A 22075-nucleotide genomic window follows, 5' to 3' on the forward strand; every position below is an offset into this window, starting at 1 on the left:
TTTCTTGACCATCGGCTCTGTCATTTGCGCATTTCACGGGTTGCGGGTTGGTCTGGACATCGCCGCCGCCCGCGTTGGAGCGGGGGCATCGCTAGCTGCTTGTCTGTCCTCTTCGGGAAGGCGCTCGCTCGGACTCTCCGGCGTCAGCTAGCATCGACTAACACTCAGTTCTGGACCAACGCCACTGACCCCGCCCGACGACGTGCTCGTGCACGTCAGCCCTGCGGGCCGGGCACGAGCACGTGCCGCTTCTGGAACCCACACGGAAAAAGGGGGAAAAAAATCGCGATTTCGGTGGAAAGGCGAAAACAGTAGCGTTGTTTTAAATGTATTTCGAATCATGTCCAGCACGTCGACTTGACGAAATATGTAATAGATACGCAAATAAAGATGCCTCACCTTTTTTCCTCTGAATTCGTTCTTTTTTTCTGTTTTCCGGATTTTTCGAATCAGATCAGAGCGCATTCGAAACAATATACACAATCAGATATTTAGGGTTCGGAGATACAGAAGCGCATTTTGCATTTACTTGGAAAAAAATGTATTAAGGGGTGGGTTTTTTTTACGTTTGTTTCTTCGGAGTATTTTTTTTGGGTATGAAAAAATACAATATCCTGAAAAACAACAACATATTCGGAATCCCAACAACTATTCAGCCTTAGCCCAAACAATAGGCCTAATCAAGACCCAATGATAGGGAGTTTAGAAACCAATGGGCCTCTTCACCATAGGGGCGTGACTAACCATCCCCACCCAGTCCTCAAGTTTCCGGATTTTTCTAATCAGATCAGAGCGCATTCGAAACAATATACACAATCATATATTTAGGGTTCGGAGATACAGAAGCGCATTTTGCATTTACATGGAAAAAAAATGTATTGAGTGGTGGGTTTTTTTTTTGTTTGTTTCTTCGGAGTATTTTTTTTGGGGGTATGAAAAAATACAATATCCTGAAAAACAACAACATACTCGGAATCCCAACAAACAGAAAATTAATACTCAAACAGAAAAAATACTCTTAAAAACGTCAAACATTAATCACTCGGAGAAATTTAATCTCTTGATCACATTCATATTCCTTCTGAATAAAATACATTTTTTTGGTGTCCGTGATGCTTCCAAATTTTTTCCTTTTTTTTGGGGGGGGGGCTTTCATAAAAGTTAAAGATAAGCATTAATTTAAAAAAGTCTCCAAAAATGAAAAGTTGTATTTTTTTGAGATTTCAAAAACAAAACTTCGAAAATAAGAATGGTATTTTGTTGAGAGAGTTAAATTTAAAATTCCGAAGGCCACGGTGGGGAGAAAAGGGAAATCATAAAGCAGCATTTTCTTGACTTCCAAGAACCCAAAAAGTCATCCTCTTATGAAAGGTAATGATGCCAAGGAAAGAGACACTGAAATCTGAAAACAACAAGCGCTTCCCGGCGCATCCTCAGATGTCCCGAAGGGACTGAAGACACTCCCGGAGGAGACGACCGTGTTGTGCTGTCGTCCATAGTGACAAAAGCCTCTCTCGCTTGCACGCGCACACGACCACGCACGCGTCCAGCAGATTTGAAGCGACCATGAACACAGGTTCGGGTGGCCCGGCCTCCGCGTGGCTCCGTGCCCGGCAGAGGTCCAAAGTGGCCCACGACGAAGACGGCGACGTCGGGACCCGCCTCGGCCGAGACGGGACGGATCCCCGTGAGGCCCCCCCAACGTGAGTAGACCAACAACAAGGCTTTTCAACGTCAGCGTGCGGTCTTCAACTCATTTCTCGAGCACTTTCGAACCGCCGCTGTATACAAAGTGCTCTACGTGGAGCGAAAAAAAAAAAAAGTCATAGGCTCCAACAACAAAGGATGAAACCATGCATTGATAAGGAAGATCGTAAAAAAACAGTCAAGCTAAAATCAACACTCACGCTGCAGCAAAATCCAAAGAATGAAAATGAGCGTTCAGCACACATGGAGATTTTTCTGGTGGATAACTATCAAACACGTTCCTAATTTGAGACTGACGGCCCCGACTCGTTTCGGACCTTCTGTTTGGGACAAAGCCACTCCCGTCAGACATGAGGATATCTTGCAGGGCAATTGAATGAGACGTAAGATCGTCGGGGGGGTTGATGTCCTCGAGCCGGTGTGCCCCAACTTCCGTTCCCGGTCCCGATGGTTCTGGACAACCGCATCGACCGGAGCCGATTTCGGAAGGGCGATTCGTTCGGCGACGCTGACCCGACGATGCGGCCGCCGATGAGGACAACGGCGTCCTGTCTTTCAGGACGATGTCACCTCAGATGATGCGTCCCAGCTTTGTGACACTGGGCGCCAATCGGACAAAACTTAGAGCAAGGCTCCGACGCCTCGGCGACAATCCCGAACCGAGCGGACGACATGGATGCAGAGCGCCAATGGGAGCCCGCGACAGGGGAGGTGGAGGCCCTGCGGCAGGAGAACCAAACCCTGAAGCAGCACATCGTGCTCCTGGAACTGCGCCACGTTTCCGAGCTGAGCGGCAAGGACGCCCTGCTGGCCAAAGTCCTGTGGAGGCGGCGAGCTCGAACTCGGGCCTTCGTGGACACCCTGCACCAGCTCACCCTGCGCGAGATGCAGCTGAAGGAGAGCGAGGAGCGCTGGAGGAAGCGCTACGACGCCCTGGAGCTGGGCCACCGGCGACGGATGAGCGACTCGGAGGAGACCTGGAGGAAGAGGCTGGGGCAGCTGGAGATGGAGCTGCTCGTGGAGAGGAGGTGGAACCAGAGGATCGCTCGCCGACGGGACGACGACGAGCCGCGGATTCGGGACGCCGACGAGGGCGAGACGGCGGAGGAGAGGACACGGGAGCGGTCGCCGCCCGACGAGACGCTGACGGAGACGGCGAGCCGGGCCGAGAGGAAGAAGAGCAAAAACAACAGCAAGGGAAAACGATGGCAGAGGAAGAAGAAAAAGAGCCGCACGCAGGACTGAAAACCGCATTTTACTCAGTTCAACCGACACATTCGTACTCAGCCAGCGTCTAGCTGTCAGTACAGCATATGTTGGTTCTATTGCGTGCGATGTCATTTATTTGGTGGGAATTTTGGAGACGTGAGTCCTCAAGAGTCCGCGGATCCAAATCACTCTTGATGGATTAACTTCTGCTCCGACTCACCCCGCCACCACTACCACCGTGACGACGACGAATCATACGAACAAGAATTCATTCCAATTCATGATCATTTCAGTTTCCTATACAATGTTGATGTGCAAAAAAAAAAACAAAACAAACCCAACAATTGTATTTTCGCTTGAAAATGTTTTCAAACTTGCAAGTGGAATTAGCGCGAGTGGCTTCTGTCGACCCCCCGAGGCTTCCATTCGGCACGACGTAGGCTCGGAATCCCCAGCCTGAGAACCAGATGAGTAGCCCGCAGGGCTCTTCTCAAAAGATCTCACCCGTGATGGGACATTGTGATTTTCTTGGAACGCGATGAATTGAAAATACATTCAAATAAAGTGCTGCAGACTGATAGCGTTATCGGTTTCGGAGTTCTTGTGCGAAATCCTTCACATGCTCAACGTGAAGATTTGGACTTGGTGATGACTGAGTTGTATCAAATACTTTGAGAAGTAGGTCTCACGTTCCAAAAGGTCGGCGACCCGCGCCGTCGGCTACCCTTTGCCACGGCCGCCCTGGCCGAGAAGGAAGCAAGTCGAAGACCGAGGGGATAAGCCTTGGGTTCGTCATCTCAGGAAGTCAAGTTAGTTCATTGAAATTGCTCCTTGTTTGTTTCCAGCCGGACAAGCCGAGTGGTGGACCCGGCCGAACACTTCTACTACGTTTGGCTGCAGCTCATGGTTCCGCCCGTGGTCTACAACTGGGTCGTCATCATCCTCAGGTATGCGGCGTCATCTCAATGCCTCGTTCGCAGCTGCGCCACTGTTTCGACTCGGTCCGAGCCGTTGTCGCTTTGGAGTGACTCTCTGCCACCCAAATTGCCGTCCTGCCAGTGGGGCGGGTCTTCAGAGAGGACGCCGGAAGGCCGCGCGTGGCGCCCGGAGCGAACAAATCAGCCCGAAGCAGGATTTCCACATGCGACGCCGACCGAAATGGAGCCTTTGCGTGTTTGTTTGGTTTGACAGGACGTGCTTCCCCTCCATTGCCCTGGGCTACCTGGCGGTGTGGCTCACCCTGGACTATGCGTCGGATCTGATGTACGCTGCCGACATGATCGTCGCCGTGCGTTCCGGTAGGAATGATGGGTCCGCATCTGACTGTCGGATAAATGTTTCTGGGCAACAAGGGAGCTCGACATACTCCTCCTGTGGGTCGTTTGTATTGTGACGACGATTGAAAAAGCAGCCTGCGTCATGTCAGCAGGTTAGAGTGGCACCCTTGCAAAATATGGGAATATTTGTCATACGTAAGGTAATGATGCTTTCACGGCACCGTCCACAACTTTGTCTCCAAACTGTTGCTATTTCCGGTCGGTCTTCGGTTGAATCCTGAATCCCGTAAGGGAGCAGGCGCATCTGGAGACTCTTTGAACATGCAACCATCCATGTCCTTCTGCATGCCCTAACGTTGACTAGCTGATTGTGTTTTCAAAAATCCCGCAGAACGCTCTGGCAAACAGAAATAGTTGGACCGGCGGACATTTGTAGGCGGAAGCCGGAGCCCTGTCCGTGTGGTGAACCCCATCGGTTTCGTGGTTGCGGCTTGTTGATGGACGGTTTTGTACCGTCTCCAGGCTACCTGGAGCAGGGCGTCCTGATTAGAGATCTGGGTCGTCTGAAGACTCGTTACCTTCGCTCCGGGCGTTTCTTCCGGGACCTGGCGTCCCTGCTGCCTACCGACTTGTTCTACCTGGTCTTCGGCATCCAGGCGGCCACGGTGCGGATCAACCGTCTGCTTCGCACGCCGAGACTCATCGAGGCCCTGGACCGCATGGAGACCAGGACCTCGTACCCCAACACCTTCCGCATCACCAAGCTGATGATCTACATCTTTGTGTTGATCCACTGGAACGCCTGCCTCTACTTCACGCTCTCCGACTACATTGGCTTCGGGAGCGACGGCTGGGTTTACCCCAACATATCCGACCCGGTGTTCGCGTCCACCCGCCGCCAGTACTTCTACTGCTTCTGGTTCTCAGCCCAGATCTTCACCACTGTTGGAGACACACCGCTGCCCCGTCAGGAAGAGGCCTTCCTGTTCATGATAGCCGACCTCCTCATCGCCGTGCTGGTCTTCGCGTCCATCGTGGGAAACGTGGGCAACGTCATCACCAACCTGAGGGACCGCGACAACGTCTTTTTTCCCGATCACGAGCTGGTAAGATTGGTGGCAGAGGAAGTCACATACGACGATGCCGTGACTTCACACGCTGTCAGACTGCATGAACGTAGCCCGATTTCTGAGCCGACAGACGAGTCGCGGACAAACGTGCCACCGAGGCTATTTGGAGTTGTCTCGACGCATCACAGCCCGTGGCCGCGAGGCGTCACGATGACATGGACGAAGCTCTGGCACGTCTGAATTTTTGTTTGTCTTGCCGCCGAGTGTGACATGTCCTACCGCGTCCTTCAAACGGTTCTTCGCCATTGACCAATAGGAAGACATGAGCGGGCCCCCTACTTATGACGTGGCGCAGGCGATCACAATGTGGTGGACAGTACAGGATTTCAAAAGGGACTCAAACATAAGGGGAAATATCGGAAAGTACACGTAGCAGTTCAACTCGGGCACCGTTTGCGAACTGGAAAGCTAGTCGCCGATTAGCAAACGTCTCATCACACAAATTTGTGACCTCAGGTCCTGTTTTGGAGAATAGACAGGCCGTATTGCCCTCTCCCCATTATCTAGGAACGGGCCCATCATTCCTTTTTTTTTTGTTTCCCATGCACATCATGCCTCCGTCGACATGACTTTGACCGATACTTGTCCCGCCTCCCCGACGGTCCTGCACTGAGGGATGGAATATTGACGGTGAGGGGCTTGTAGTGCGACATCTCACCTGTTCCAAGACACAGAATGATATTTATCTGGTAGTCTAACAGCCCGATGTGAGAGAGCGAAATGTGGTGTGTGGTTTAACCACAAGGCCATTCTGAATGACCCAGCTTCGATCGACAACCTTGCAAGCAAAACTACTGACGTAGGAGCACAATATAGCGGCAACAAAGGGAACGGCAACCCGGCCCAACACCATTCGGTGCCGGACCTGGGTGTCCCATCGCCGGTGCTTCCTTCTGGGTGTTTTAGGTGAAGGCCTTCCTGCGCAGCCACCACATCAGCAAGGAGCTGCGTCAGCGCATTGACAACTGGTACCAGCACCTGCACATCAACAAGAAAATCATGCGCGAGAACGAGATTCTGCAGCAGTTACCGGTCCACCTCAGAACTGAGATCGCAGTCAGCGTCCACTTGCCGACCCTCTCCAAGGTCACCATCTTCCAGAGCTGCGAGAAGAGTCTCCTGGAGGAGCTGGTGCTCAAGCTAACATCGCAGGTCAGCCAGAGAGCGTTTGTGGCGTGGCGTGCGCATGGGCTGCCGGTGTTGGGGGTCTTAGCCTCGGTCAAGTTTGTGATTTGTGAAGTCACGGGGAGAGCAGACCAGTTCGGGTCATGCATGTTGATGTTCGAGGTGGCGATGATACGAGCGTCAGTATTCTAGGCGTGGTGTTGGGAGCGTATGTTTTGATGTGAGCAGCAGTTGAGATTGCAGGAGTTGGGATGACAAGAGGTGGTTGCGTGCGTGGTGCAGGTCTTCAGTCCAGGGGAGTACGTGTGCAGGAAGGGCGACGTGGGCCATGAGATGTACATCATCAAAGAAGGAAAGCTGGCCGTGGTGGCAGACGACGGCATCACTGAGTTTGCCGTGCTCGGCGAAGGGAACTTCTTTGGAGAAATCAGCATTCTTAACATCAAAGGTCAGGCCCTCCGCGGTCTCCGACTTTGTGGCGATCGCCTTTTTAATCCCAACGTTCACACGGTAGGCAACAAGTCGGGCAATCGGCGCACCGCCAACATCCGAAGCATCGGCTACTCGGACCTCTTCAGCCTCTCCAAAGAGGACCTGACAGACGTACTGTCCGAGTACCCGGCGGCCAAACGCCACCTGGAGGAGAAGGGCCGCCAGATCCTCACCAAAATGGGCATGCTTGATGACGGCGGGGCGGCGGCGGGGGGCGGCGCTCAGCAAGTGGAGACCAAGCTCGGCGGGTTGGCGAGCGTCCTGGACGCCCTGCAAACCAAACTGGCTCGCCTCATGGCGGAGGCCGAGTCCAGTAACCGCAAAATGGAGGCCCGCGTGGCTCTGCTGGAGCGGGAGCTGGAGGCCCGCCACCGTCGGCCGGCGGAGGTGGCCGCCGCGCAGGGAGAGCCCCGCGAGGACGGCGTCGGCGAGAAGGCTGCGAACGAGCGAGAGGAGGCCGAAGGCGAGCAGGGCGAAGACGAACTCCGGGTCGGCGGCGGGCTGGAAAAGGGTGACGGCGAGAGTGCCGGGGACCGAGCGGAAAACCGTGATGGGGGTGACCCAAAGAAACTATCCGTGTGACGCTTTCGTTTCAAAAACACCTTCAGGATCTTCACCTCAAGTGCTCTTCTACTCCATGCAAGCTTAAACTTACTAAACAGTCGAAACAATCAAAATCCAAGGAGAAAGTTGCCTTCGGCTCTTCTTGTCTTCCTCCTCTGCGGATGCTGGCCAAAACTTGATTCACCCGGAGACCACCGACAGGCCACTGTTGGAATACCAAGCAGCCATCTTCAGGACAGCGGTGACAGTTTGACCTCAAGCTACAGCTGAGTAACTCGGTGTCACCGACTGGTTTGTGATTTGCAAAAAAATCAAATAAACTCAACTCAACTGTATTTATAGAGCACTTTGAAACAACCACCGCTGTATACATGGAGCAAATATCATATACACAACAATAAATCGATAAATTCTTCATGAAGACAGTAGAACGCACAAAAAAACAGTAAAACTAAAATCAAGTCTGAGTCAAAAGCCAAATAATACAAATGAGTTTTGAGATGAGTTTTATGGGCACAGAGGGGGCTTGTCGAATGGTCAGTGGGAGGTCAAACAATTAAATAAGCTTACAACTTAAAACTTATCAGATGAAAACGTGAGATTTATTTGATTAACATGTGAAACTTGAGACCTTTCAACAGGTTTCGGTTAAAAATGCTAACTGCTAACATGCGATTTATCACGTTACAATGTGAAAGTGAAGCTTTTTCCTCTTGTGACAGCAACAATATCATAATAGCCTGGCAAGCCAAGCACTGAAAAGGGCGCCCTCCACCGCGGCTCGGCCCAGGTTCAAAAAGAGGCGGGCGCGCAAATTCGTTCAATTGGTGTGACGTATACACGAGCAACGTCACTCCTGGGCGGCGGAAGTCCATCGTCGTTCAAAATGGCGCGCGGGAGAGATGATAGTTTGTTTACATAAGTCAGCATCAAATCCGTTTTAAATAACCAGAATCACATACATCGTCGATGAAAGCCCAGCAGCTTATGGCACTGGAAGCATTTATTTCGAGAGAAGACGTGTTTTTTTTTGATGTCACGTCCACTCTTAGCTGATTGGTTCATTTCTCTGTCAGTTTACTCAGGTTTGCCCAGTCTCGGGAATGCGTTTGACGAGACTCTCTGTGCTGAATCGCTCGTATAGCAACGAGGCTGGATTTCCTGAAAAACAATTTCTCAAAAAGGTGGCTCTTTAAAATGACGTCACTCTTCCCCGGAAGCGCACGTGCACCTAGTCCCGCCCCTCGGCCGCTCCTTCTGTCTCGCCCGAGTAACTGGCTGTGACAGATACGGACTGACTGGAGCCCAACTAACCTGCAGCGCTTCAGTCCCTCTAGGCCGACCGCGGCTGCGTTTCATGGCGCCCCGCCGCCGCCGCTGACGCACATGGACAGTGCTGAAGAGAAGCCCGCCGCCGTCATCTACGCTATGGAGAACAAACCCATCGTCACATGTGAGCGGCGCTCTCTTGTCGGGCGGCTGAGCCGCATCGTTAGCACTAGCCTTAGCATTCATTAGCGCAAACGACTGGAGCGTTCGCGCCTCGAGCCGTGTCGATCTTTCGCGAGGCCTATCGGCGGGACTCGAACAGCGACCCCGACTCTGCGGCGCGGGTGTTGAGTCCGCTCTTGCTGACCTGGCGCCTAGCTGGCTAGCGAGCAAGGTAGCTAGTTAGCGGCACACGGGCGAACGGCCCTTTACGTGTCCGGGTGAGGCATTGTGGTGGAAGCGAAAGGTTTCTTTCCTCCATTCGGCCTTGTTTCCAGACGCCACAAGCGTGAAAGAGGGGTTGACTTGTTTGGGTCGTCGACTGTCAGTTTCTCGTTGCGCATGCGCTCTGTCGTCTCTGCTTTCAGGGTGAGCATGCCATTTCGGCTCTCTTCCGCCCTCTGCTGTTGAATGAAACTGCCGTCAAAGTGCCCCGGAGCTGGCGTCGCCAATGCCACGCTCCCCTGTTTTGTGGCTCTGCTCTCGTAACATCGGAAGCCAAAGTTAAGGTTTTAAATTAAGGCTATCGAGCCATGGTGAGGATTTCAAGTTAGGGACTCGAGATGGAGCGAAGAGTTCAAGTGCCGGCGTCAAGTATTGCGCCAGTGTTTGGAATGCCGATGAATGTTGCCGTTGTGGTCCCGGCAGGTGCCGGGGACCAGGCCTTGTTCACGTCTCTCTACACCTCCCTGGCTCAGCAGCTTCCCCGGGAGCCCATGGAGTGGAGGAGGTCAGTCCCGACGACGCTATCGCATCACATCGCATGCAAACCATCACATGTGGTTCGAGTCGATTTGGTAAGGGGGAGGGGTTCAGTGGATAAAACACGATTAGATGAGATGAACTGGACGAGGCAAGTGGATTAAAAAAAATGTATTCGGCATCTCGTTCTTTTGGTCACGACCCACGTCTCGTGACCATAGGTAAGGGTGGGAACCTAGATCGAGCGGTCGATTGAGAGCTTCGCTTTTGGCCTCAGCTCCTTTTCCACCACGAGAGAGCGATACAATACAAAAAAAAAAAAATGCTCCTCCCCAATGCGTTTTCTGCATCAGTGAAAGGTGGTTTGTCGCCGTTTGTGGGAGTTGAGATTGAAAATATTCCCCCAAAAACAATCTCGAGTAAGATAAGATGGCTGGAAGGAGTGCGGTATTGAGGTTTCCGCTTTGTGTCTGTGTGCGGAGGACGTACGGGCGCGCTCCAAAGATGATCCACCTGGAGGCCAACTTTGTGCAGTTTAAGGAGGAGCTGCTACCCAAGGACGGCACCAAGGCGCTGCTCACCTTCCCCTTCCTGCACATCTACTGGACCGACTGCTGCGTGAGTGCCGCGTGAAAATACATTTGTATGAAGCCTCCTCCACATTGGCAGCGCATCCCGAGGTTGGCGCCGCGTTGCGGGGCGGCGCTTGACGTGCGCATGCGCAGGACTCGGAGGCGTACCGGAGCTCGGTGAAGGAGGACGTGAGCCGATGGCAGAGCAGCTTGCGGAGTCACGGCTCGGCCGACTGGCTCATCATCGTGGTGGACGGCGGCGACGCGCGCAAGAAGAACAAGAGCAACATCCTGCCCCGCTCGTCCATCGTCGACAAGATCCGCGGCGACTTTTGCAACAAGCAGAACGACAGGTCAGCCCAAAGGGCCCCTTTCCTGCCCCCGCCGCAGTCGTGCGCGTTGTCACTTTGAATAAGTGGCGGCCCGGCCCCGGCGGCCCCCCTTCCCTTCCCCTCCCTCCCGACAGGTGCGTGGTCCTGTCGGACCCGCTGAAGGACTCGTCGCGCTCTCAGGAGTCGTGGAACTCTCTGCTGCTCAAGCTGAGGACGCTCCTGCTCATGTCGTTCACCAAGAACCTGGGACGCTTCGAGGACGACATGCGCACCCTCAGGGAGAAACGCACCCAGCCCGGATGGAGCTTCTGCGAATACTTCATGGTCCAGGTCCAGTAGAGCTTCAAGCCTGCCTGCCACTTCTCTCGCCTCCTGACCCTGACTGGAAATTCAACTTGGAGCTCGCTAGAGCTCTCTGGCGTCTTATTATGCAGAACCGATCGATGATGTCATCGATTAATCGGCAAGGTATGACAGCCGATCGCCGATTGAGCGCAACTTGGAGCTGGCTAGAGCTCTCTCGCGTCTTATTTTTGCGGAACCGATCGATGATGTCATCGATCAATCGGCAAGGTATGACAGCCGATCGCCGATTGAGCATAAAGTGCGAAATATCTGCTGATCCATTCTGGCCAATTGCATCGGTGGAAAGTCTCCTTTCAAGCCATCCTTGGGTTTACAAAGTTGCATGTCAAGAGCACTTTTTTCTTTTTAACACACTGCCAAAAAATGGTGCCGATGCCCCCGCTACTGCCGAAGAGGAGTTCATTGATCTTGGATGTGTTTTTTTTTTTTTTTCCTCCTCTTTGCTTTAAGCATCAGTGGCTGGTATCGGCAGCCGCCACAAGTACCCGATGACATGAAAAATGAGAGCGGACTCGACAATCCCTCGCGTCCAGTCAGGGTCGGAGTGGTCAAAGTAGGCATGCCAGTTCGGGTTTCAAGCTGGCACCAGAGCTGCAAAATCGTGTTTCAAAGCTGACCTGGGCTTTCAAATTCGGCTTCCATTGAACTCATTCGGTCGGAAGCCTTTTTCAAAGACTCATTTGAAAAGCGAAATGTGTCTGGAAGCCGATCCCCAGCCTGGAAGCACAACTTGAAACCTGCAAGCCGGCTTGATTTCAGAAGTCGGGCTGTTGACGTGGCTTCCGCTGCGCGCGTCGTGGTTTGATTGCCGCTGTTGCCGCGCAGGAGGAGCTGGCGTTCGTCTTTGAGATGTTGCAACAGTTCGAAGACGCGCTGGTGCAGTACGACGAGCTGGACGCGCTCTTTACGCAGTACGTCCTCAACTTCGGAGCCGGAGGTACGTGGGCCGGCCTGCCGATGGCGACGTTTAGCCCTTCCGAGTCGGGTTTCCGGTCAGGCGCTTAAACCGGGCCCGGCGGGGGCGTTCCAGTTGGGCTCTCGAGCGAGGCTTCGGGAGTCCGAGTTGGCTTTGAAGTCTTCATTTGGGCTTTGGATTCCCTGCCGGGAATGAGGTCTCGCAAAACGCTTCGGGCGAGAAGGCGGAGTAAGGGTGGCAAATTGGGCTTTGAAGTCAGCGTCGGGCTTTCAAATTGCGGTTTGTCCTCGCGCCGTCGATCCGCCAAGCGAGCGTGAAGCACGCGAATGAGGTCGGGAGCGCCACGTCGGTGGTCCCGTCACCGGCGCCTCCTCGCTCGCCCTCAGACGCCGCCAAGTGGCTGGGCTCCTTCTGCTCTCCGGTGCTCAACTGGAGCGGTCTGCTGCTGCGCCGTCCCATCGACATGGAGAAGCGCAACGCCATCCAGCGCGGCTCGGCCAGCCTCCTGGACATGCGCAGCTACCTCTTCTCCCGCCAGTGCACGCTGCTCATCTTCCTGCAGAGGCCCTGGGAGGTCACCCACCGGGCCCTGGAGCTGCTGCACAATTGCGTCCAGGAGCTGCGGCTGCTGGAGGTGCGTGGTCGGCCGCGCCCGTTCCGACGCCGGCCGCTTCGGTCGGATGCGCCCGCTCCGGGCCGGTCCGACGGCCGCGTTAAACGGGGTCCGCCTCCCGCGTCGCAGGTGCCGGTGCTGGAGGGGGCGCTGGACTGCTGGGTGTTCCTCAGCTGCCTGGAGGTTCTGCACCGCATCGAGAGCTGCTGCGACCGGGCGCAGCTGGCCGCCAACAGCTCGCACACCGTGGGATTGTGGGCCTACGCCACCGACAAGGTAACCCACCGCCAGCGACCTCTTTGCCACCGCGACGTGCTTGGGAAATGGCCGACCTGGAATTGGGCTTTCCACCCCCACTGGTGCAGCCCCTTCTTGTCCTCTGATTTGCCCGGTGTGCTTGTGTGCAGCTCAAGTCTCTGGGTCAACTGTGCGGGCTGGTGTCCCGCACGGGTCCAACCTCAGAAGACTTGAACAGGACGGTGGACCTGCTGGCCGGTCTGGGGGATGAGCGGCCAGAAACCGGTAGGTGGTCTACCGCGGGGGGTGTCCATCGTACGGCGCGTGGCTCACAGGTGGAGGGGTCGGGGTGTCAACTCCAGCCCGTGAGCATTGAGAACGCATTTGCTGGGGGGGGCAACTGTTGTCCGACGGCTGCGGCTTTCATTTCAAGAGACCGAAGACCGCAAACCGCTTTGTGACAACTTGATTTTGAGTCACTTGAGCTCGTCGCCGTTTTCGACGCGGCGGCGACGGCTGTCGATTCCCTTTCGGAGCGCGGCGCGCTTTGGGACTCTGCCGCGAGGGATGTCACGAGGCTTACTTTGCGTTTGTGTTCCGCCAGCGAGCAGTCTGCAGAGTCCCTACAAGAAGCTCAAAGAGGCCTTGTCGTCCGTGGAAGCGTTTGAAAGGCATTACCTGGTAAGTTGGACTCTCGCCGCTCGCGCGACTTCTCCCGACCCGCCTGTCCCATGTTCCCGTCAGGAGCTGTGCCAGGCGGCCATGGAGATGTACCGGGCCATCGGGAGACTGCGCTCCGCCCGGCTGCTGGGAAAAAGTCTGGCCGAATATTACATGTGAGCCCACGCAATGAGAACCATCATGATCGGTGGGGGTCATACCTTAGCATCTCTGCTAACGTGTCACTTTTTGTGTCCTTGTCCTGTGTGCTTGTGTTTTCCGTATATGTGCACGGCAACGCGCATCGGCGTTCGTGCGCGCGCGCGTTCCAGGAGCAAGGGCGAACCCGAGCAAGCCGAGGCGTTGCTGGCCGAGGCTCTGCGTTCCTACGTCTGCGAGGGCTGGAGCTTTCCGGTCACCCACACCAGGAAACAGATGGGCGAGTGCCAGAAGCTGCTGGGACGAAGCGTGGAGTATCCTCCTCTTGGCCGTCTTCGGTGCGCAAAGGAAGGGCTGCGCGCGCCAGATCGCGAAAAAAAAAGATGGCCCATGCGATCGGCCGTTAAGTGTGATCTGGAATTGGATGCTTTGATCTGCATTTCACCAGCCTTAAAATGCGCGGCGCCGCCATCCAATACCTGCGGGGGGTTGCGGGCAATTCGCGACGGTCACGTGAAAGGATGTGATGAGCCAGATTTGCAATCCAGGACCCTTTTCCAGATGGCGCTTGACCGATGTTGTCGGGAAGGACAAAAATCCCGACCTCATCCGCGATCGAGGTCGTGCCGGAGAAGCGCTCCCCTCCTCGGCTTCGGGAACGGTCCCGTTCCGCGTGTGTTTTTATCTTTCGTGGGCCAGCGCCACTCGGAATGATTGGAGTCAAAAAAGCAACCTCCCCAAAAAAATGAAATGACGGCATACAAGAGAGGCGCCGCGTGTCGGTACCGCACAGCGGCTCGCTCTCGAGTGTTTCCTTCACCGCCGTCGCGCGCCAGCTCCCTGCAGACCAGCGCCTTACTGGCGGGCGACACCAACCTGACCACGGAGGAGCGGACGCGCTTCTGCGGCGACGTCCTCAACTACGCCGGGGAGCCCGTCGAGCAGGGTAAGCGGCGGCCGCGCGGCTTTTTTTGGGGGGGACTCTCCGGGGGAAGCCGACGCCCATGTCGCCCGCTCTCTCTGCGCAGGGGGGGCGGCCTCCGCCAAGGCCTCGCTGGACATGGGCGCCTTCGCGCGGCTCACGCGGATCCGATTCCGGCCGGACGGCGCCACCGTGCACTCGGGTGCCGCCCTGCAGGTGAGCTTCGGTTTCACGTGGAAAAATGGCAAGCAGGTCCGATCCCTTTGTGCTTTGCCATCCGAGGAAGCCACGTTGATGCAACGCATAACGTCGGCTCCTCGGTGTGCAAGTGGGCGCTTTTCATTTCATCGCTTTGTGTTCAATTTTTTTCCTTCGCCAACCGTATTCTGGGCGAAGGCATAAAGGAGCCGCGTTGTTGCGCGCAGGTGGAGCTGACGCTGCGTTGCCTGATGCCCGCGGCCGTGCGCGCGGACGAGCTGGCCGTCGGCATCCACCTGGACGCCGAGCACGCCTCCAAGGGGGGCGCTCAGGGGCGCGGCCTCCCCGGGACGGTGGATTTCGAGGCGGCCGTCTCTCCGGCGGGGCGCCCGGCCTCCCTGAGCGCCGGCCCCCCGCCGGAGATGGACGAGGCGCACGACCGCAGCCCTTCGGACGATTCGCTCAGCTCGGCGGGCGTGGTGTGCAAAAACGCCCACCTGGTCATACGCCGCCACGACAGCGGCTCGCCTCAGGACGCCCCCCGGACCCCCCGCGGCCACGCGGCCCCGATCGGCGCCGCGCCCGCGACGCCCGTGGCCCTGAAGGAGGGCGCGCGGATGCTGACGGGGCGGCGGATCGCGCTGGAGCCCGGAGACAACAGCGTTGTCCTCACCGCACCCGTGAGACGCCGCAACTGTCCACCTGGGGCGGGGGGGGTCAAGTGACGCCGGCGTATTATTGCGTGAATTTCCACAGAGCGACGAGCCGGGCACCTACACGCTGCGGCAGCTGTCCGTCACGTTGGGCAACGTCAACTTTGTCCTGCCCCACATCTACCCCTCGGTGCAGTACCACGTCTACTCTCAGGAACCGCAGCTCACCGTGCAGCCGCTCGCAGGTGAGCCGCGGGAACCCTACCCTACTCTGTCCCTCTTTTTCTGTCTTTCTCGGGATGCCGACCGCCACTCGAGGTGGAAGCTCGCTTTCTTTGGTCCGTGGGAGCCCGCCCCCCCCCCATCTTCTCCTTTCCGTGCCTTCAGAGCCGCTGCTGGCCGGCCTCCCGCAGACGGTGAAGTTCACCCTGCTGACGGGCCACTACGCCGTGAGGAAGGGCGACGCCCTGCAGCTCAGCAACAGCGACGGCATGCCCGTTCTGGCCAACGCCGGCTGCACCGCGCGCATCAGCAACAGCGGCGCCGGTACGCAGTCGCCGCGCCCCGGCGTGCGAATCGCGCTCTCGAGGTTAACCGCGGCGCCCCCGTGTGGACAGCGGTGTCGGAGAGCGCGCTGTCGGTGCAGTCGTCGGACAAGGTGACCAGCATCAGCCTGCCGCCCGCCCCTCCCTACCACGCGCTGGAGTTCCACCTGGAGGTCCTGTGCCTCATCCCGTCGGGGCCGGAGCGGACCGCCGACGAGAGGCTGACCAACGGCGAGGTCCGACACCGGCCGCGCAGCTACAGTCACCCCGACACGGCCATGAGCGCCATCGATCAGAAGGTGAGGACCTTCCGCGCGGCTCCCCGCCGACCTCCGCTGACCCCTCCCTCTTTCCATCCCCAGATGTCCATCGACTGCCCGTGGTCCATCTACTCCACCCTGCTGACCCTCACTTTCCACATCCCCTTCAAGACGGAGCACTCGCTGCTGTCTGCCGGAAACAGGTTGGAAGCCCTTTTGCGAAATCTGGAGGAGCGGCCAAATTCTGGCAATCCCTTCATACAGCAAAGGCCCCCCGGAGGTCCGCCCGAACGTTGAGTTCCAAATGCCTGCTTTGGATCGACCCCGGCCGGTCGTGTTTTGACAGAGTCGACACAAGTGACGCAATTCGAATCAAACGCAGCAGAATGCAATTTTCACATTCCGGCAGTGAAAACATCATCGAATGTCGGGAGCCGCTGCGAAGCGAACCAACGACGCGACGCAGTGCAACGTAGCGCAATGCACGCCTGGCTCACATGGTCACCTTTTTTTTTTTTTTTTTATAAACAGGAAGTTCATCCGGGTGTGCGTGCACAACGTGTCGGATTCTGACTTCACGTTGGCCCACGTCAAACTGGCGGAGAAAAATGGGCCGCGGCAAGACGGGCGGCGGCGGGCCTCTCTGGAGATGCGATCCCTCAACGCCACCGCCGAGCAGGTGAGCGGGAACTCCATGTTTTTCTGCCGTCAGCAACTGACTGGCCTCTTCTCATGGCCAAATACTGCTTTGCATCTCTAAAAGCAGCAAAAACCAAACAAAATGTAAAAAGCATGTTTGCCTCAGTTCCGCGTGGGACCGGATACGGTTCTTCATTTGTGTTCTTGTTTGTTTTCGTCTGACTTATTCTTGCTCCGCGTACGTCAATTGCTGATGATGGAACGACGGCCGCACGTGCGGGTAGTTGTTGTGCAGCAAGCGGAGTGTGCATTGTCTGTGGGAGGCCACGTGCAAGGAGGATCTCCCGTCCAGTCTGGAGTGCGTCTTCTCGGCGAGCTTCTGTCCCCGCCGGCCCCGCCACGCCGCCGCCTTCCAGCTCTTCCACTACAACTTCCTGTTGGACAAAGTGCCGGCAAGTCACGCGGCGGGGGGGCTCGGTTTCCGTCCGTCCGTTCGGGAAAACCCCTTTTTGAGTGCGCCCGCTCGCCTCGCCCATCCGTGGCAATTCATGCGCCCTTTTGTGCCCGTGACCCGGCAGACCTTGTACAGCGTGAGAGCCAACATGCTTCCGCTGGCGGGCGAGCGTCATTGCCGCTCCGGCTCCCTCTGCGGTCTGGAGGTGGTGATTGCGCGCCTGGCCGAGCCCGCCGAGGGCCAACCGGACGTCGACGGCGGCGGAACGGACGCCGATGGCCTCGGGGGCAGCAAAGTCCTGTACGAAGGTATGACGCTCGTGCGCCGCGCGCGTACCCTCCGGAGCGAGGAAAAGCAGATGATTGCGCAAATGACGTTGTGCTCGCATTGTCCGCAATAGTTACAATGACAGTATCAAGTTAGCGACCATCAGCGGCTAATTTTCAACACAGATGGTTATCGGATGACAACCAAAAGACACGACACGGCATTGAGATATCCCGGCAAAAGTATCCAGGGATGAAATGCGCTCCGGGTTTCTTCCAATTGCCGGCTTAGGAGCTTTCCATCATGTGATGCCACTGGTCCTTGTCAACTATGAAATCATCATTTGCGCCCACCCTTGTCAGGGAATGTTTTGGGGATTTTTTTTTTTTTTTTGCTCAACTATGAAATCATTTGCGCCCACCCTTGTCAGGGAATGTTTGTGGGGTTTTTTTTTTGTAATTGTGTATGACAACTTGAAAATCTCAACATTTTCACCAGACCTGAGGCGAGGACAAAGTTTGGTGAGTTTTTGTGCATGTTTAAGCCCTCGCAAATGTGCATCAAAATAATAAGCAAGGACAAAGACAACAAATTTCTCGGGTGACATGAGGGACCTCGCAGCTGACAGTGGCAAAATAATTTTCAACGCTGTGTATTTGGATTTCTGTGTGCGTGCGCGAGCAGTGGCAGACAGCAGCAGTAACTGGGCAGTGTGCGGTCGGAGTTCCGGCTTGGTGTCGATGCCGTCGTCGGGCAGTTGGGCGCACAAAGTCCACATCGAGGTCATGCCGCTGTTCGCCGGCCATCTTCCCTTCCCCAAGATCAAAGTCCTCAAGTATCTTCCTCACAACGTCAACACCATACAGCCAGACGCTGGTCAGTACCGTGCGCCTCATCGCACGCGCACACGCAAATAACATGCGCGCTCGGGGTTGAATCGACACACCTTGCGTGGTGGGCAGAACCCCCCGCCCCCAAAAGAATTTGGCAACTCAGAGCCCAGCTCATTACCTGATGCGCTGCCATAGAAAACGTCAAGCCCGTATAAGATTTAAAGCTCATCCAAATATGTTTGTATTACTTTCACAATGAGAGAGCGAAAGAGGAAGCGGGTGGTGATACACACACACACACACACACACACACACACATACACACACACACATATGCAGCCATAGTTTGTTGCTGAGTGCCGCGCGTCCTCCCCGATCTCCTCAGACAGCCAGGTGGAGAACGACAGCCTGTCTCTCCTGGACAAGACTTTGGACGACGCCACGGCGGACACGGCCAGCGTGCGCAGTCGCGGCAGCGTCCAATCGCTGGGCGAGCAGCAGCACAGGGGCGTGGCCCTGCCCCGCCTGGACCCCTTCAGTCCCGGTCAAGTCTTCAACCACAGCCACGCTCGACAAGTCCTGGTCCTGCCCGCCAACGACGACCACATTGTGGAGGTCCACGCCACGTGACCGCGCCGCGACCGCAGGTAACACCCCCCTCCCCCCCCCAAAAAAAGGAGTGGCACGCGACTAGAGCTTCAGGAAAGAAGACTTTGTACAGGCACAACCGGAAGGGGACTCAGCCCACGTACATGCCAACAAGCAACATGGACCGAAGCGCTGTGCGTGCGCGTGCTCGTTGGCCCGCGGTGGTCACCGGGCTTTAAAACCGAGGCCGTACGTTGAAGGAGTTCATGTGCTCATTCTTTGACCTACAGCAAACATGCTCGCATGTGTATATTGTAAATGTTTAAAAAAAACAAAAAAAAAAACTATTTGATTGACAGTCGTATTATTAATAAAATTCTCAAATGCGTGGCAGGTGTGGCTCATTCACAACTCGTGATGTATGATGTGATCATCGGTGACTCTCGTTACAAGTTGGACATGCGCGTTAGTTTCGGTTCAACACGGACGATCGGGCCAAGGCGGGGCTCACCATGCCAGGCTCTCGTTGTCACATAAGAGGAAGACCGAGGTGGTCCCGCTGGCACCGTGCAGCAAGTACGCAGCAAGAATCGTGAAATGAAACCAAATAGTCCAAAGCCAATTCCAATGAAGTTGGATTGTTGCGTTACAATTCGAAATATTCGGAGCCGAGGTCACGTCAGAATCCGGTTCATGTTTTTTGAAGTACAAGTCAAGTCCCCGGGTCCTCTCGGATCATCGACTGGCGAGGCGCCTCGAATACACGTGCCGAGCCGAGCTGAACTGAACCCCCCCCCCCCCCCCCCCCCCCCCCAACCAAAAAAACAAACATAGAGCATAGTCCGCTGAAGCATTTCTTTCAAACTTGATTTTTCGTTTGCATAATTCGACACGCTCGCCTCCAACCGCGACATGTCCGGCGTCTCGGAATGAGCTTTTCGACGTCCATTTGGCTGCCTACGCGCTGCCCGAGGCTCTTTGAAATGCAGATCCACAAACTGGATACGTTATGCCGGGATCACTTTGCAGACTGGTCTCCTAGCAACCGCACCACATCTGCCGATCGATGAAGAACTGAGTCGCGTTCCACGCGATCACGTCTAAAAACAAGGAACAAACGTGGAGACTTGCTGAGAGAAGAAAACAAACTCTCAGGAAGTTCATTGTTTTATTGAACACGAACTTGGACCCAATTCTCAGTGTTGGAGTCATAAATAAGGCCCGACCGCGTGCGTGCGCGCGAATGAGCACTGCTCACCACAAAATAGTCCCCAAACGTTCAGGTCATGGTCAACTTTTATGACACTTGGCTTCATTTGCAGACCAGAAGTGTCCCTGTGAGCTGAGCACCTGCCATGGGGCCGTCCCCGCTCTCCCGCGCACTGCAGATCGGGGTCCTGCCTCGATGATGAGTCCTGACAGTTCAATCCGTGTGACGAGGTCTCGGGGAGGGGCTCACAGCGGGGTCTCTCTCTTGTTAAAGGAAATGCTGGTGGGACCCTCAAACCGCAGCTTGATGGCCTGCTTCAGGTGGAGCTGGGGGTCCGAGGTTTGCATGGAGATCTCCCTGGCCCCGGAGGGCAATGCAGAGTTGCGCTTGGCCGGAGGGTCCCAAATTTCCCTCTGGTGGGGACTCTGCATCCTGGACGGGGGTGCTCGATTGGTTTCAGGAGTCCTGAATTCCGCACTTGCCCTCTCCAAGTTTTTGGGGTTCATTTTGCTCTGATGGTCCAATCCGCAAGACGAGGAGATGACCGGCGGCTCACCGTTGTGAACCGCAGCCGTGATGGTGCAAAGGGTCGGCGGAGGGCTTCCTGAGCCCCCGACGGGTGAAGATAGGGTCGGAGGGCGACCCCGGCTTCGGGGTAACGAGTGCTGCTGAATTTGCCGGACGAAGTCGAGGGTGTCGGCCGGGACCGTCTGCAGGGAGCGCCCGGTGGACGACGACCGGGAACCTCCTGAGGCGGAACCCGCGGAAGACCGCGACGACGAGGACGTCGCGGCGTCCGGTCCGGAGAACATCTTATTGGCGGGTGAAGCCGCGCCCCCTCCGGGCACCGCGCCGCGGCGCGGCTCGGCCCCGGAGCTCTCCAGGAGCCGGACCGCCTCGGCGCGCCCGTGCCTCCGCGCCACTTTCACAGGGGTGCGGCCGTGTTTGTCGACGTGGTTGGGGTCGGCGCCTCCCTCCAGGAGGAGGGCGACCACGTCGGCGCGTCCCTGCTGGGCGGCGACGCTCAGAGCCGTCGCCCCTTGGTGGCAAGCCAGATTGATGTCGACGGTGCTTGCGAGCAGGAGACGGCGCCCCACGTCGACGCGCCCCGTCCAGGCCGCAGAATGCAAGGGCGGCCTCCCCTCAACATCCTGAGCATTGGGGTCGGCCCCGTGCTTCAAGAGCAAGTCCACCGCATCCACGTGTCCCCGCCAAGAGGCCACGTGCAGGGCAGTGCGACCCTCGGGATCTCGGGATTCTAGAGGCGGCCCCCCTTTCTCGAGGAGCAGAGTCGACATGTGGAGCCGGCCCTCCAGCACCAGGAGGTAGAGCAGCGGTCGCCCCTCCGCGTCCCGGACGTCGGTGTCGGCACCTCGTCTCATCAGGAGCTCGGCCACCTCGCCGTGCCCCTCCAGAAGGGCGGCGCTCAAGGCCGAGTGTCCGTCGTAGGCCCTGTGGTCAATGGGCGAGCGGCGGTCCAGCAACAATCTGGCGGCGCCGATGTGTCCCTCCTGGGCGGCCAGAATCAGCGCCGTACGGCCTTCGATATCCATCTCGCCGACCCGCGCCGCGCTACCTCGCTCCGTTAGGGCGGCGCAGACCGCTCGGTGGCCTTCGCAGGCCGCGGCGTGCAACGGGGTCCAGCCCAAGTCGTCCTTGTGGTTCTCGTCCAGCCCCCGGTCGAGGAGCGCGCGGACGACCTCGACGCTCCCCTGCGCCGCCGCCAGGCTGAGCGCCGTCCTGCCCTCGCCATCGATGGCATCCACGGCGGCCCCCCAGAAGAGAAGCTGCGACACGACCTTCATGTGGCCCATGGCGGCGGCGGCCAGCAGGGGGGTCACCGCCGCGGAAGCGGGCGCGTCCCCCGCGGGGCCCGCGGTCTCGTCGACGTCGGCGCCGGCGTCCAGCAGAAGCTCCGCCACGTCGTCGTGGCCCTCGTAGGCTGCGAGGCGCAGCG

The 22075-nt window shown here is 56.8% G+C and overlaps 3 protein-coding genes across 4 annotated transcripts in view; 2 read left to right on the forward strand and 1 right to left on the reverse strand.

Annotated features, from left to right (window-relative positions):
- Nucleotides 1-1209: 1209 nt before the first annotated feature.
- On the forward strand, nucleotides 1210-7839 carry cnga4 (cyclic nucleotide gated channel subunit alpha 4). Its single transcript, XM_019871930.1, has 7 exons — nucleotides 1210-1703; nucleotides 3762-3863; nucleotides 4108-4214; nucleotides 4716-5299; nucleotides 6230-6475; nucleotides 6731-6896; nucleotides 6963-7839. The coding sequence occupies exons 1-7, from the start codon at nucleotides 1567-1569 to the stop codon at nucleotides 7520-7522; spliced, it is 1902 nt and encodes a 633-aa protein (XP_019727489.1). The 5' UTR covers nucleotides 1210-1566; the 3' UTR covers nucleotides 7523-7839.
- A 900-nt stretch (nucleotides 7840-8739) lies between these two features.
- Nucleotides 8740-18977, forward strand: trappc10 (trafficking protein particle complex subunit 10). 2 transcript variants are annotated; one of them, XM_019871922.1, is made up of 24 exons: nucleotides 8740-8957; nucleotides 9641-9722; nucleotides 10177-10312; nucleotides 10420-10619; nucleotides 10733-10928; nucleotides 11790-11901; nucleotides 12267-12514; nucleotides 12623-12769; nucleotides 12901-13015; nucleotides 13335-13411; nucleotides 13475-13566; nucleotides 13723-13863; nucleotides 14386-14495; nucleotides 14578-14687; nucleotides 14897-15349; nucleotides 15426-15567; nucleotides 15710-15868; nucleotides 15940-16166; nucleotides 16230-16330; nucleotides 16659-16806; nucleotides 17051-17218; nucleotides 17345-17528; nucleotides 18172-18363; nucleotides 18706-18977. In XM_019871922.1, the coding sequence occupies exons 1-24, from the start codon at nucleotides 8891-8893 to the stop codon at nucleotides 18948-18950; spliced, it is 3852 nt and encodes a 1283-aa protein (XP_019727481.1). In that variant the 5' UTR covers nucleotides 8740-8890; the 3' UTR covers nucleotides 18951-18977. The 2 variants fall into 2 exon arrangements, with proteins under 2 accessions (XP_019727481.1, XP_019727482.1); XM_019871923.1 differs by lacking the exons at nucleotides 8740-8957; nucleotides 9641-9722; nucleotides 10177-10312; nucleotides 10420-10619; nucleotides 10733-10928 and adding an exon at nucleotides 11443-11517.
- Nucleotides 18978-20059: 1082 nt separating this feature from the next.
- Nucleotides 20060-22075, reverse strand: part of ankrd50l (ankyrin repeat domain 50-like) — a 10410-nt gene continuing 8394 nt past the window's right edge. The window contains exon 4 of the mRNA XM_019871911.1: nucleotides 20060-22052. Within this exon, the coding sequence (XP_019727470.1) occupies nucleotides 20364-22052 (1689 nt within the window). The 3' untranslated portion in view covers nucleotides 20060-20363. The remainder of the gene's footprint in view (nucleotides 22053-22075) is intronic.

This window comes from Hippocampus comes, unplaced genomic scaffold (genome assembly GCF_001891065.2).
Source record: "Hippocampus comes isolate QL1 unplaced genomic scaffold, H_comes_QL1_v1.1 scaffold277, whole genome shotgun sequence".
Classification (NCBI taxonomy): domain Eukaryota; kingdom Metazoa; phylum Chordata; class Actinopteri; order Syngnathiformes; family Syngnathidae; genus Hippocampus; species Hippocampus comes.